This window comes from Tympanuchus pallidicinctus, unplaced genomic scaffold, assembly GCF_026119805.1.
Source record: "Tympanuchus pallidicinctus isolate F22 unplaced genomic scaffold, pur_lepc_1.0 scaffold45, whole genome shotgun sequence".
Taxonomy (NCBI): Eukaryota; Metazoa; Chordata; class Aves; order Galliformes; family Phasianidae; genus Tympanuchus; species Tympanuchus pallidicinctus.
In genome coordinates this window covers 677,508-691,390 of record NW_026294764.1, presented here as the reverse complement: position 1 = coordinate 691,390, position 13,883 = coordinate 677,508, and the positions used below count along the sequence as shown (strand labels likewise).

Genomic DNA, 13,883 nt, shown 5'->3' with positions numbered 1-13,883 from the left:
TCCTAAAGCCTTCAGCTGCTATTCTGTGCAGTGTGAATCTGAGAGAGGGAGGCTGGGAGCTGGGAGGGATTCCCAGAGCTGTGCTGCTGACAGCAGGGCCGGGCAGCCCAGCACACTCAGGACCGCAGCCAGGTGAGGCTTGCAGTTGAGTTATGGGTGGGTGTGCAGCTGATCACCGCTCCTCCTCCCCCCTCACAGCCCCCCGTGTCCTGCAGTGCCCCATTCTCAGCCTGTCACACCACTGCAGTGTGCAGTAAACCTTTATTGCCCCCCGAAGAGATCCTCATTGTACACCACCTGCGCCCGCTTGTCGCGGTGGGAGCCCTTCGCGCTGTTCTTCACCGCTGTGGAGGCACAGGAGGGGGGCAGGGACTCAGCACTGCTGGCACCCCCACGTCCCTGTGCCCCCCGGTGCCTCCCCCAGCTCACCCAGGGATCCCCACAGCGATTTCCCGGTGGCAGCGTCGAGCAGCGGCTGTTTGCGGGCGATGCTGACACGGAGCTGCACGTCCTGCACCACGGCGCCGTTCAGCTGCAGGGGCACCGGGGGGGTCAGCGCTTGGGAGCACCCCACGTGTCCCCCCACAGCTCCCGCACGGCAGCACCCACCTCGGCCATGGCCTGGTCGGCCGATTCCATCTTCTCGTAGGTGACGAAGGCGCAGCTGCAGTGGGGTGAGGTCGGCACAGCTCCACCCCAACAGCCGCTCCCCATTCGGCACCACAAATCAGCGACCCCAGCCCCGCCGCCCCCCCCACCCTCCTCCCCTCCTCAGCCCTCCCTTAGGCCTGTGACCACGCCCACGCACCCTTAGCCCCGCCCCGGCCCCGCCTGCCCCACAACCCCATCACTGGCTCCACGGCCCCGCCCCCTGCCCGTGGCCCCGCCCCCTGCCCGTGGCCCCGCCCACTTGCGCGGGCTGTCCAGCGAGAGGTCGATGATGGCTCCGAAGGGCGCGAAGGCGCTGCGCAGCAGCTCGGGGCTCAGCTCGGCTCCGTGCACGTACAGCGTGTTGCCCTTCCGCGGGGAGGGGCGCTCAGGGAACGAGTCGGAACCTGGGGGGCGCGGTGGGGACACTGAGGGACATCCCCCCACGGACACCCCGGGAGAACCCCCAATCCCAATGGGACGCCAACAACAGAATGCTCAGGCGGGATCCCGCCCCATGGGGCCCATCTTCAGGGGGACCCCCCAGCAGGATCCCCGTAATGCGACGCCCCCAAAAACCCCCTCCTCCACCCCCCCACCAGGACATCCCCCAGCGCCGGGGGCCTTTCCATGGAGAGCACCCCCAGATGAACCCCAGAGCCACCACGGGACCCCCTTGAAACCAACAAGAACCCCCAAACTCCCCCCAGATTTGAGGACCCCCCCCTACGCCTGAAAGCTGCCTCGCGCTCGCGGCCGCCCCGCTCCTCCGGCTCCGGCTCCTGCTCCCAGTCCAAGCGGCGCTCACGCTCTCCCCGCTCAGGAGGGTCCCCACGTCCCCCCCCGGCTTCGGGCTCCCGCAGGCGCTCGCTGGCACTGACAAAGCTGGGGGAGAGGGGAGCAAAATAAACACAGAGACAGGGCTCAAATATGGGGGGGCGGAGATGGGGGGAGGGGTGTGCGTCAGGGTAGAGACCAGAAGAAAGGGATGGGAGTCCCAAATGAAGGGGTGGGGGCGATAAAGGGGAGGGTGGCACTCACCTCTCATAGAGCGATTTTCTCTGGGGTCGCCGTGACTGCAGGGGTAGGGGAGGTTACGACTGAATCCCCGCTCTGGGTATCCTGCCCCCCTTCAGTAACTGTCCCTCCCTGCCCCCCCAGTACCTCAGGGGTGTCATCGTCAGCCGAAACGCTGCGCTGGAAGGGCTGGAAGGTGGGGGCTGGGCCCTTCTCGGGGTCCTGGGAGGAGTATAAAGAATACAGAGGAAGGGGGAGAGGGGTGACGGGGGGAATTTTGAGTGAATCTGGGGAAAATGGGGGCTTGGGTAAGATGAGGTGGAGTTCAGGGGGTGTTAGGGAATTTGGGGTGGGATTTGGGTGGAAACGAGGGGGATTTAGGGGCAAAATGAGGAAGATTTGAGTGGCTTCGTTGGAATTATGGGGCAGTGAGGGGCTTTGTGGGATTTGGGGTGTTTCTTCAGAGGCTCAGCATTTCTGGGTGGGATTTGGGCCAAAATGGGAAGGATTTGGGAGGGTGGTTTGAAGCAAAATGCAGGAAATATGAGGTGGTTTGGTGTGTTTTGGGGGATCTGGAGCGTTTCAGAGTGTTTTGTGGCATTTTGGAGCCTTTCTGTAGTACTTGTGGCGTTCTGGGGGCTGTTTTTGTGGAATTTGTGGTGTTTTGGAGAAGTTTTTGTGGAACTTTGATGTTTCAGGGTCGTTTCCATAGGATTTGAGGGGAGCTCTGTGGTTCTGTGTGGGGCTCTGGGGGCGCTGCGGCCCTGGGATTTTTTTTTGGAGGGGTTCATCTTCACACTCCTCACCTTCAGCTTCCCCTCCAGCGTCCGGGAACGTTTGAAGCCCGAGTTCTTGGTCTCGGCCTTGATGGCACTGATGGCACCGGACTTCACCAGCAGCTTGGCCTGCTCGGTGGCCGTGGCGGTGTCCACCGGGGGCTGGTCTGACATGGCTGCGGTGGGGGGGGCTCAACCTCACCCCTCCCAAAGTCAAAACAAACCCCGCCCCCCCAACGCCCTTCCCCAAATCCCATCCCCACATAAACCACGCTTCCCTCCACCGCGAGCCCCCCGCATCCCTTAGGCCTTGAGGGGCTCCAAGCCTCCCCCCCTCCCTTAGGGCCCCCCCACCCCGACTCACAGCGCTTGATGCCCCCCTGGCTGCTGGGCCCGGTGTTGCTCTGCTGCTTCTTCAGCGCCAGCAGCGCCTTTTTCTGCGGGGAGACGGCGTTCAGGGGATGGGACGGGAATGGGGAGGCAATGAGGGGCCGCTGGGGGTCCGCGTGGGTCCAGGCCGACACCTTTTTGCGCAGTTTGGCGAAACGCTTCTGCAGGGCCTCCTCCTCCTCCGTCAGCCCCGGCGGCAGCGTCAACATGGCTGGGAACGGCGGATCCCGGCGGGGGCTCTGAGAAGCTGCGGGGGGCCCCGGAGCTCCGGCTCACTCCGGTCTCCCTGACAACGGCCGCAATGCCGCACTTCTTCCGCTCGGCTGCAGGACTTCCGCTCGGCATCCGGAACTTCCGGTTAGCAGCCGGAACTTCCGCTTTTCGCTGAGGGCAGGGGGGAGCGTTTCCGGGTCAGCGCCCGGCGGAGCAGTGGGGATGGAGCTGGAGCGGATCGGTGGGGTGGGGGCGTCTGTGGGAGGGTCGTGGGGTCTGTATTGGGGGAGAGGCGGGTCTGTGGGTCCGGTGGGGGTCGTGGGGCCTATGGAGGGGCCTCTGTGGGGTTCGGGATGGGGGCGGTGTTCTGTGGAGCTCTGATCGTCTTCTGTATTTTTTCGCTCCTCTCCGCCCCCCCCAGTGCTGCCCCCCCCCGGGCCCCTGCACCTCCCCCTGGCACTGTTGGAATTGGGCTGCGCCGGGCGCTGCGAATTGCTGCCGGGTCCCGCCCCCCCCCGCAGCACGGTGAGTCCCTCCTGGACACCGTCTGACTCCTACGTAGCCTCTGCCTTCCCCTCCCTCCTCTCCCAGCCCTCCTCCAACGTTTCCCCCTCCTGACGGCCCCCCAGGCCCCCTCTGAGCCCCTAAAGAGCGTTGTGAAGCCCGCTCCCCGGGGACCCCCCTGACTCCTCCCCCAGAGCCCCTGACCCCCTCAGATCTGCTCCTACTTCACCCAAGAGACCCCCCCCCCCAGATCCCACTAACCCAGGGACCCCCTTGATCCCTTCTCCAGATCCCTTCTAATGTTCCCCCACCAAGGGTTCTCTCTGACTTCCCCAGGGGACCCCCAGAGGGACACCCTGAGCCCCAGACCCCCTCTTGCTCCTCCCAAAGGACTCTCCCAAGCAACTCTTCCAGTCCCCTCAAATCCCCCCAAAGGACCCCTTCAGATGCCCCATCCACAAGAAAACTCTCCACCAAGGGACCCCCCTGGATACCCTCTGATCCCCCCTAAAGTGCCCCCTTTATGGAATGCTCTCAGTGACCCCTCGTGTTCCCCACCTCCCCCCAGCTCCCCCAGGGCCTCCCGCCCTTCACTCCTCCCCTGACAGCGGAGTTGGAGCAGCGCTTCCTGCAGACCCCCTCCTGGCTGCCCCCCCACCAACATGAACGGGCCCAGAGGTATGGGGGGAGGGGGGGGGGTGATAAAGGGGGTTGTTGGAGTGCAGTGCAGATATGTGGGGGCTCTGAGCCCCTCCAGGGGGGGCTGTGAGGATGGGGGGGAGGCACTTATAGTGGGGGAACATTGGGGCAAAATCCCTGCAGGGCTCCAGGCTCATCAGGGGTTTCTGCTCCCTCGGAGGGGCTCTGAGAGGGGAGGCAGACTGAGGGGGGGCTCTGCAACTCTTTTTGCCTCCCACCCCCCAGGCGCTGGACGCGGGTGCCCACCCCCCGCGCACTGTTTGTGTTGGAGCCGACGCCGGTGCACAGCAGCGTGCGGGCGCTGCGGGACCCCGGCACAGGGGCTCTGCAGGGCTTTGTTGAGGTGGGGCAATGCTAATTAACTAATTGGGGGCTGGGGGCTGGCATAGTATAAGAGCCCCTCTTATACATCGCCTTATAACCGCAATGTAGGAGCTGCACGAGGACGCGGGGCTCCCCTCTCCCCCAGACACCGGCGACGTCCCCCAGTGGGAAGGTGGGCACCTCAACCCCCACCCTTTTAATACCTGCTGCCCCCCTTTTTCTGTGACCCCTAAAGCTGACCCTTACTGCCCTTTTTGTAGGTGGTTTGGAGGAACCCCCCCTGGAGTTGCTCCACACCCAGGGGCCAAATGAAGAGGATTTGGACTTTGAAAATGGTACAGAACTGCCAGGGGGGCTGTTTTGGAGGTGCCCCTTCCTTAACTTCATCATTTCATTCTGTCTTCCCTCCCAACTTCAGATTTACTGACCACCCCCCCAGGGCTGAAACGCGGTGTTGAGTTTCAGGCCAGAGGTAGGGAACAGCGAGGAGAACCTCCTCAACTCCCACATCTGTGCCCCCCCCCAGCACACCGGGCCCCTCCTGCCTCACTGTTCCCTCCTCCTTTAAACATAAGCAGCCCCCGGAGCCCGGGGGGGGGCACCGTCGCTCTGCAGCGTTTTGGGGGCGTTGGATTCCTTGGAGTTGGGGGGGACGGAAGAAGAGGAGAAAAAAGAGGGGGAGGGTGCTGGGGGGGGTGCCCCCTCTCAGCAGCCTGCTGACAAAGGAGGGCTGCCTTCCCCCACACCCCCCCTGCGCCGTGCCGACAGCCTGGAGGAGCTGGTGATGGGGGTAAGTGGGGGGGAGGGGGTGGAAATCAGGGGGTCCCCGCAGACCCCCACGCTGAAAGCCCCCACACCCTCAGGAGGTGCTGGTGCCCCCAGCCACAGCCACCCCCCCTGTGCCCCCGCAAAGCGAGGAGGAGGAGTGGGCCGTGGAGGAGGACTGCAGCGTCCCTGTGGAGGACTTTGAGGAGAAGATCCCAGATCCAGCATTCAAGGTGGGGGGGGCAAAATGGGGAAGGGGGGCAGGGGGTGTCCTGGGAGGAGACTGCGGGGAAGTGGGGGCAGTTAGGGGGATCTGGGGACTTGAGGGATGCAGGGGGTGGTTTGGGCGAGGATCTGTGGATGATTTGGGGGTCCTGGGTGGGGCTCAAAGGACGGCGTGATTTGTGGGGGTGTCCTTGGTGGGTATGGGGTCGTGGAGGGGGCTGGGGGGTCTGGGGCAGTTTGGGGGAAAACTTCTGGGGTTTGAGGGGCCATTATGGTGTGACGTGGGGTCTGGGGTCAGTGTGGGGGATTGGGGTGCGTGTAGATATTGGGGTTCCATGGGCACCCAGGATGGCCAGGGTGTGGGGTTCCTCTATTGGGGCTGCCACGGTTTGGGGTCCTCGGGATTTGGGGTCCCCCCCGTTCTGGTCCTCACCCCCCCTCCTGCAGTGGCCGTTCCGCCCTGACGCCTTCCAGCAGCGCGCGGCGCTGTGCCTGGAGCGGGGGCAGTCGCTGCTGGTGGCTGCTCACACCTCAGCTGGCAAAACTGCCGTGGCCGAATACGCCATCGCCTTGGCACGGCGACACATGACACGGTGAGGGGGGCCACGGGTTGGGAGGGGGAGGCGGCTGGGCAGAGGACTGAGCCCGTACTGGGGGTCCTGAGCCCTTTCCTTGGGTGCTGAGCCTGTCCTGGGTGTCCCCCCATCTCTTCCTCCGAGCTCTGGGGTTCCCTGAACTGCTTTCAGCTCTCCTGTGGTCTCTGGGGGGGCCCAAACCTCTTCGTGGTGTCCCTGATCCCTTCCTGGGGGGTCCCCAGCTCCTTCCTGGCGTCTCAGTGGGGATTCCTGAACCCTTCTTGTGTTCCCCAGACACTGGGGTCCCCCTGGGGGACCCTGACCCCTTCCTGTGCTCCTGGGAGGTCCTCGACCCGCTCTGTGTCGCTGACCCCTCGTGCCCCCCAGGGCCATCTACACGTCGCCCATCAAGGCGCTCTCCAATCAGAAGTTCCGCGACTTCAGGGCCACCTTTGGGGACGTGGGGCTGCTGACTGGGGACGTGCAGCTGCGCCCCGACGCCTCCTGCCTCATCATGACCACTGAGATCCTGCGGTGAGCCCCAAATGGCCCCAAAAAAGTGCCCCCAACACTCCCAAAATTGCTCCAAAAACAGCTCCCAAAGTGGCACTGAAACCGTCCACAAACTGCCCCAGCGCTGCCCTCAAACAGACCCAAAAGTAGCCCCAATTCCCCTCAAAATCCCCACCCCCCCAAAAAAGTCCACCTTGAACCCCTAAGAAACCCTGAACGCCCCAAATCCTCCCCCCACCCCCGCAGCTCAATGCTGTACAACGGCTCTGAGGTGCTCCGTGAGCTGGAGTGGGTCATCTTCGACGAGGTGCACTACATCAACGACGCTGAGGTGGGGGCTGGGGGTCCCCAAAAACCAGGGGAGGTCGAGGAGGGTGGTTGCTGTAGGGCAAAAGTGGGATTTGGGGGGGTGGTTTGGAGGGAATTTGGCATTTGGGGTGGGGGCTTTGTTCATGTGGGTCCGAGGTGTCCTGATGGACCTTGGGCTCATGTGGGGCCATGGGCTCCTGTGGGGCTGCACCATTTTCTACTGGCTGGGGGGAGGGAGGGGGCTGTGTGGGTCTTGGGGGGGAGCGGGGGGGGTCTCCTGGGGGGTCTTAGGGTCATTTGGGGAGGGAGGCTGTCTGGGACATCGGGGGTGCTGCTGGGTGTTGTGGGTCTGCACCATCTGCTGCCATAGGGAGGGACTGGGAGTGTGGGATGCTATGGGGGGTCCTGGGGCTCTGGTGGGGGTCCCATATCCTGCCCCCCCAGCGCGGCGTGGTGTGGGAGGAGACGCTGATCCTGCTGCCTGAGCACGTGGGGCTGGTGCTGCTCAGTGCCACCATCCCCAATGCCCTGGAGTTCGCCCAGTGGGTCGGGTAAGGGGCTGGGGGGGGGTTGCTGTGGGGCTGGGGGGGTCTGTGAGGGGCTCTGGGGTGGTCGTGGGGCTGGGAGGGGTCTGTGGATGACTGTGAGGGCTGGGGGTGGCTGTGGGGCTGGGGGGTACAGAGGGGGCTTCGTGGTGGTTGTCTGTGGGGGTCACGGGGGATTCTGGGGCCGGGGGGCTGCAGGGGGCTTATAGGCGGTGAGAGGGTGTGGGAGGGGGAGGGGGGCTGCAGGGTGTCGTGGGCTGCGTTGGGGTTAAGAGTCATCCAGGGGCTGTGGGGAGCCGGGGGAGCTGTGGGGCATTTCCCTCACATTTCCCCCCCCTTTGTCTCCCACAGCCGCACGAAGCGGCGCCGCCTGCGGGTGCTGAGCACTCGGCAGCGCCCGGTGCCCCTCGAGCATTTCCTCTACACCGGCGGCGGCGGTGCCCCCTCACCCCGCGATCTCTTCCTGCTGCTGGACGCGCGGGGTGCCTTCAGCACCCAGGGGTGAGAGCCTCACCGCGCCCCAAGCGCCCTGCGGCCGCTCCGCCGCCCCCTACGGCCTCCCGGTGCCCCGCAGTCCCTCTGCAGCGCCCCGCAACCATCCCATGTTTACCCACGGTTCCGTAGCGCTGCCCCACAGCGCCCCATGGCTCCCACAGGTACTACGCCGCGGTGGAGGCGCAGAAGCAGCGGGCGAGCAAACACGCGCAGAGCTTTGGGGCCAAACAGCCCCACGGGGGGGGCAGCGGCCCCGGGCAGGTGAGGGGAGCCCAAACGGGGTGGGGGGTCTCTTTCTGGGATCCTCCCGCCCTGTTTTGCGCCCTCCTTTTGGGCTCCCTTGGAGCTCTTGGGGCTCACGCCGCGCTCCCCACAGGACCGTGCCATGTGGCACTCGCTGGTGGCGCTGCTGCAGGCGCAGGGGCAGCTCCCGGCCGTGGCCTTCACCTTCTCCCGCGGGCGCTGTGATGCACACGCAGCCGCCCTGGGCCGCACTGACCTCAGCTCAGCCGCCGAGAAGGGACGCGTGCGCGGCTTCGTGCGGCGCTGCCTGGCCCGGCTCCGGGGGGGGGACCGACGCCTGCCTCAGGTGGGGGCTCTCGGGGGCCGTTCTGGGGGGCTGTGTGGGGAGTTATTGGGGCCCGGGGGGCTGTTAATGGGGAGTTAGGGTAGGTTGTAGGGGATCTGAGAGAGCCCTGGGGGGCTTTAAAGAGCCTTGGGGGCTCTTACCGGGGGGGCTCTTATGGATGTCTGTGGGTGGTTCAGGACTTCTTGGGAGGCTCTGTGTGGGGCTGGGAGGAGTTGTGGGGCACTGAATGGGGCGGTGTGGGTCTGCTGTAGGTCCCACCTCTGCCCCCCCCCCCAGGTGCTGCAGATGTCGGAGCTGCTGGAACGCGGCATCGGGGTGCACCACAGCGGGGTGCTGCCGCTGCTCAAGGAGGTGGTGGAGATGCTCTTCAGCCAGGGGCTGGTCAAGGTATGGGGCGGCTGTGGGGCAGCTGTGGGACTGAGCCCCACACGTGTCCCCCACCAACTCACCCACCCCCACCGCACCCCCAGCTGCTCTTTGCCACCGAGACCTTCGCCATGGGGGTGAACATGCCGGCGCGCACCGTCATCTTCGACTCCATCCGCAAACACGATGGCAACAACTTCCGCGACCTGCTGCCAGGTGGGGATGTGGGGTGGGCAGGGCTGGGGGGGTGGGGGGCTTTTGTGGCTCTGGAGTGGCTTTTAGGGTCTACGGGGTGGATTTGAGAGCGGGGTTGGGGCTGCAGTGTGGGCCTGGGGGCCGTGGGATGGTTTGGGGATGTGGGGCAGGGCTCTATGGGGCAGCCCCTCTCTGCAGGTGAGTACGTGCAGATGTCGGGGCGCGCCGGGCGCCGTGGGTTGGACCGCACCGGGACTGTCATCATCCTGTGCCGGGGGACGGTGCCCGAAATGGCCGACCTGCACCGCGTGATGCTGGTGAGCGCCGCCCGCCTCCCCTCCTGTCAGCGCTTTCCGTCTGTCCTGCAGCACCGTCACCCAGTGTCACCCCATGTCCCCGTCCCGCTGTCACCCCAACGCCGCCCCGCATCACCCCGTGTCCCCGGGCTGCGTCACCCCCACCTCTCCATTTCCTCCCCATGCTGTGACGCTGCACTGCTGTCCCTGTGCCCGCAGGGCCGCCCGTCGGGGCTGCAGTCGCAGTTCCGCCTGACGTACGGCACCATCCTCAGCCTGCAGCGCGCGGCCGCGCTCAGCGTGGAGGGGTTGATGCGCAACAGCTTCGGAGAATTCCCCCTGCGGCGCCGCGCCGCGGTACGGGATGGGGGGCACTGGGGTGGGGAGTTGACATGTGGGGGGAATCAGAGCGGTGGGGGCCTTGGGGGCATGGGGATGGTTGCACTGAGGATGAGCTGGGGGCGCTGGGGACAGTGGGAGCCACAGGGATAAGGTGGGGGGTATGGGGACAACAGGGACACATTGGAGATGAGAGCACTGGGGACACTCTGGGAGCGGGGGGGACACTGGGAGCAATGAGTGGCGCAGGGAGCACTGTGGGGTGTGGGGTGGGGGGCAGTAGGCACATGGTGGGGCAGGGGGGCTCTGGGGAAGTGCTGCTGCAGTGGGGCTGTGGGGTTATTTGGGTGCCGCTTGACCTCATTTTGGTGCCATTTTGTGACATCTGGGCCATTTCGGTGCCACTCGATCCCATTTGGGGCCCCCAGGCGCAGCAGCGGCGCGTGGCTGAGCTGCAGCAGGAGCTGGCAGCGCTGGGGGAGCCCCCGCAGGAGGGAACCCTGGACGACCTCCCCCAGTACCACGAGGCCGTGCAGGGGCTGCTGGAGGCGCGGGCGGAGCTGCAGGTGGGGCTGGGAGATGTGGGGTCATGGGAGGATGGGGTGGGAATGGGGGACTGGGGACGTTAGGGATGTTCCAATGGGGATGGAGGGACATGGGGACGCTGGGGGTAACGGGGAGGATCCTGGAAGAGCAGGAATGGGGGGAAATGCAGGGGCTGTGGGAGGGGGTGGGAGGGTCCTGGGGGACCTGTGGGGTTCCTGATGTGGGGGCGTGGGGGGATGTGATGGGGAGACCCTGGAGGAGGAGGCTGCAGAGGGACATGGGGGGGTCCTGGTGCCAACCCCCCATTTCTCCCCCCAGCGCCGCGTGGCGCAGTCAGTGGCAGGGCTGAAGGCGTTGGCCCCCGGGCGGGTGGTGGTGGTCTGCACCCCCCAGCACCGCAATGCGCTGGGGCTCATCCTGCAGGTACAGCCCCCACCCCACATTCCCCAAAGTAACCCTGAACACCTGAACGTAACCCTCAAACGTCCCCAGGTACCTAAAATAGCCCCACAATGACCGTTCCCCCCCTCAAAAAACCCCAGAATAACCCCTGAACTCCCCCAGGTCCCCCCACAGCACCCCAAAGCAATGCACATCGCCCCCAGTCCCAACATTCCCCAAAATAACCCCCACCCCCAAGCCCCTAAAATAACCCCCAATGCCTCCCCCCAAAAAAACCAAAATGCCCCCAGTCCCTCCCGCCCTCAATGAGCCCCCAATCCCTTCCCTCACCTCCTGCCCCCCTATCGTGCCCCTGTCCCCCCCACAGGTGACTGCTGAAAGCGGGGGGGGCCGCACCATCACAGCGATGGTGCTGAGTGAGAAACCCCCCGAGGAGGGGGGGCCGCCCCCCTCGCCCCCCCCGGATGCCCCCTACCCTGAGGATGTGCTGCTGAATCGGCTCTTCCTGCCTGAGGGTGGGTGCAGAGGAAGCCCCCAAAAAAAGTGGGGTGGGAGGGGCTCTGGGCCAAAGGAAGAGGGGCTTTATGGGGGCTGGGAGGCACCTGAGGAGAACCCACAGACCCTATGGGAGCCCCTGTTTTGGAGTGAGGGTGCTGGTGGGGGGGGGGGGGGAGGGTGTCATACCAAGCCCCTGACTCCCCGTTTTGGGGGAGAGTTTGGGATTATCTAGGGGTTATTTTGCCCCCCCCCTCCTCCCTCCCCCTGCAGGCCCCCCCGGAGCAGCACTGGAGCAGCTGCACCCCGAGGACTTGGGGGGCATTGTGGGGCGCACGCTGCGGGCAAACCCCCCCCGGCTGCTGGAGGAGCTGCGGCGGAGGCAGACAGCGCGGGGAAGGTGGGGCTTTGGGGGGGCTGATGGTATTATTGGGGTCTGTGGGGGCTCCATAGGGTTAATTTGGGTCTCTGGCTATTGGGGTCCTCAGGGGGGTGGGGCTCTCCACTATTTGAAGGTTATTGGGGGGTCGTGTGGGTATTGGTTCCCTGCGAGAGGATGGATATTGGGGTCCCTGGGGAGGGGAGCGAATCCGCTGTGGTAATTAGGGTTACTGGGGGGAGGGATCCTTTCAGCTGTGGGGTTCCTGGGCGGTCCTCTGGGGATGCTGGGTTTGGGGGGCAGGGGGCTGTTTTGGGGGGTGTCCCTGGGGGTTCTGGGGCACTGTGGCACTTTGTTCCCCCTTCATCTCCTCCAGGAAGGACCCCCCCAGCCCCGAGCTGCTCTCAGCCCTGCAGGAGCTGCTGCGCATGGCAGGGGCGGCTGCGGGGGGGCTGCCCCTGCTGGACCCAGTGGGAGCCCTGCAGCTGCGGGACCCCCCTGCCGTGGAGGCAGCTGCCCGTGCCCGAAGCCTGGGGGCGGCCCTGGGGGGCTTTCGCTGCGTGCACGGCCCCCGCTTTCCCCAGCTGGTACGGAGTGAGGGGGACGGGTCATTTTGGAGCTCTTCTGTGGGATCATTCTGGTGTCTTTTGGGGTTGTTTGGGGCGCTTTTGGGCTGGTTTTTGGGATCCTTCAATGTCATCTTGGGGTCATTTGGGGTGTTTTGTGTGATTTGGGGATGGATTTGGGTCACTTTGGGGCCATCTCGGGGCTGTTTGGGGGATCGTTTGGGGTCATTTCTGTGCGATTTGATCAATTCTGGGGTCGTCTGGGTCTCTGGGTTCACCTAACCCTGCTTGTGTCCATTTTGGGGCTGTGTTCTCCTTTATTTGTTGCCATTTCCTCCACCTTGGCTGTGTGTCCCGCAGTACTCGCAGTTCGCTGCGCGGCGCCGGCTGCAGGCACAGGTGGAGCAGCTCCAGTACCAGCTGTCGGACCGCTCCCTGCTGCTGCTGCCCGAGTACCGGCAGCGCCTGGGCGTGAGTGTCCCTCGTGTCCCTCCGGGTTGACCTGACGGCTCTTTTCGCCCATAGCGTTACGTGGGTCCACCCGTGCGCTCGGTGGGTTCTCCTGTTGCCGCCGCGGGGTCCCTGCGGGGCTGAGCCCCAATTTCTGCCCACAGGTGCTGCAGGCTCTGGGCTACGTGGCCGACGGCGGTGCGGTGCAGCTCCCCGGACGCGTGGCGGCGCTGCTGAGCTGCCACGAGCTGCTGCTGACCGAGCTGCTGCTGGGCAACGTGCTGAGCCCGCTGCGCCCCGAGGAGGTGGCCGCGCTGCTGTCCTGCACCGTGCATCCGGGCCGGGGCGAGCCGCCCCCAAAACTGCCTCCCAACCTGCAGCGGGTATGGGCTCTGGGGGGCCGGGGGCTCCGCGGGGCTGCTGGAGGCTGAGCGGAGCTCCGTGGGGCTGCGTCCGCAGGGCATGGAGCAGATCCGCGCCGTGGCCGAGCGCGTGGGGCGGCTGCAGGAGGAGTGGGGGCTGCCCCAAAGCGCCGAGGACTACGTGGGGCAGTTCGGCTTCGGGCTGGCCGAGGTGGTGTACGAGTGGGCGCGCGGCATGGTGAGCCTCCCCAACCCACCCTACTCCCACAGACGCCCCCGGCGTTCCCCAGAGCCCCGTGAACCCCTCCGACCCACACAGCCCCCCGTTCCCTTCTGGACTCTCCGTTCCCCAGAGGCAGCCCCCGATCCCCCCATTCCCCTTTGGGATCCCTCCATTCCCCACGGCCTCCGGACCGTCACGGTCGCTCCGTTTCGCTCTGGGGCCTCGTTCCCCCCTTCCCCCTCTCATCTCCCGTTTTCCCCCCGTTTCCCCCGCAGCCCTTCGCCGCTCTGGCCGCCCTGGCTCCGCTGCAGGAGGGAGCGGTGGTTCGCTGCATTCAGCGCCTGGAGGAGCTGTGCCGGGAGCTGCGCCGCGCCGCGCGCATGTTGGGCGACCCGGGGCTGGCGGCCACCATGGAGGCGGCGAGCGGCTGCATCAAACGGGACATCGTCTTCGCCGCGAGTCTCTACATTCAATAAAGGCCGCGGGATCCGCCGCGAGGCAGCGCTGCGCTCCGTCCTTCCCCGCGCGGCGCTCGGGCAACGGCGGGGGTGGGGACGGCGCTGACGGCCCGTGGCTGAGCGACGCCGCGGCCGGGCGGGGCGGGGCGGGGCGGCTCCCGGTGCTGTGAGCGCCGCGCCCGCCGATCGAACCCGGCGGCGGTGACCGCAGTGCGCCGT

General features: G+C 65.9%; 2 protein-coding genes across 3 annotated transcripts; one reads left to right on the top strand and one right to left on the bottom strand.

The window, feature by feature from the left end:
- Nucleotides 1-246: 246 nt before the first annotated feature.
- Nucleotides 247-3,183, bottom strand: NELFE (negative elongation factor complex member E). The gene is made up of 10 exons (XM_052702582.1): nucleotides 2,966-3,183; nucleotides 2,806-2,878; nucleotides 2,472-2,617; nucleotides 1,813-1,887; nucleotides 1,690-1,724; nucleotides 1,379-1,533; nucleotides 911-1,055; nucleotides 610-664; nucleotides 430-532; nucleotides 247-344 (listed from the first exon to the last, which is right to left on the bottom strand). The coding sequence occupies exons 1-10, from the start codon at nucleotides 3,038-3,040 to the stop codon at nucleotides 262-264; spliced, it is 945 nt and encodes a 314-aa protein (XP_052558542.1). The 5' UTR covers nucleotides 3,041-3,183; the 3' UTR covers nucleotides 247-261.
- A 41-nt stretch (nucleotides 3,184-3,224) lies between these two features.
- SKIC2 (SKI2 subunit of superkiller complex) lies at nucleotides 3,225-13,696 on the top strand. 2 transcript variants are annotated; one of them, XM_052702529.1, is made up of 29 exons: nucleotides 3,225-3,285; nucleotides 3,466-3,569; nucleotides 4,117-4,226; nucleotides 4,473-4,590; nucleotides 4,680-4,743; nucleotides 4,832-4,906; nucleotides 4,990-5,043; nucleotides 5,150-5,361; nucleotides 5,435-5,569; nucleotides 6,009-6,154; nucleotides 6,524-6,670; nucleotides 6,896-6,980; nucleotides 7,403-7,509; nucleotides 7,855-8,004; nucleotides 8,160-8,259; nucleotides 8,375-8,587; nucleotides 8,864-8,974; nucleotides 9,058-9,169; nucleotides 9,347-9,465; nucleotides 9,664-9,801; nucleotides 10,212-10,349; nucleotides 10,648-10,752; nucleotides 11,099-11,246; nucleotides 11,500-11,626; nucleotides 11,982-12,192; nucleotides 12,532-12,642; nucleotides 12,786-13,004; nucleotides 13,081-13,221; nucleotides 13,482-13,696. In XM_052702529.1, the coding sequence occupies exons 1-29, from the start codon at nucleotides 3,267-3,269 to the stop codon at nucleotides 13,680-13,682; spliced, it is 3,720 nt and encodes a 1,239-aa protein (XP_052558489.1). In that variant the 5' UTR covers nucleotides 3,225-3,266; the 3' UTR covers nucleotides 13,683-13,696. The 2 variants fall into 2 exon arrangements, with proteins under 2 accessions (XP_052558489.1, XP_052558488.1); XM_052702528.1 differs by having other exon boundaries at nucleotides 5,147-5,361.
- Nucleotides 13,697-13,883: the final 187 nt, after the last annotated feature.

Coding starts and splice junctions, on each gene's coding strand:
- SKIC2 (XM_052702528.1), top strand. Junction 6,671..6,895: donor ATGACCACTGAGATCCTGCG/GTGAGCCCCAAA, acceptor CCACCCCCGCAG/CTCAATGCTGTACAACGGCT. Junction 12,193..12,531: donor GCCCCCGCTTTCCCCAGCTG/GTACGGAGTGAG, acceptor TGTGTCCCGCAG/TACTCGCAGTTCGCTGCGCG.
- NELFE (XM_052702582.1), bottom strand. CDS start 3,040: ATGTTGACGCTGCCGCCGGGGCTGACGGAGGAGGAGGAGGCCCTGCAG. Junction 2,879..2,965: donor TCGCCAAACTGCGCAAAAAG/GTGTCGGCCTGG, acceptor GTCTCCCCGCAG/AAAAAGGCGCTGCTGGCGCT. Junction 533..609: donor CCGACCAGGCCATGGCCGAG/GTGGGTGCTGCC, acceptor GTGCCCCTGCAG/CTGAACGGCGCCGTGGTGCA.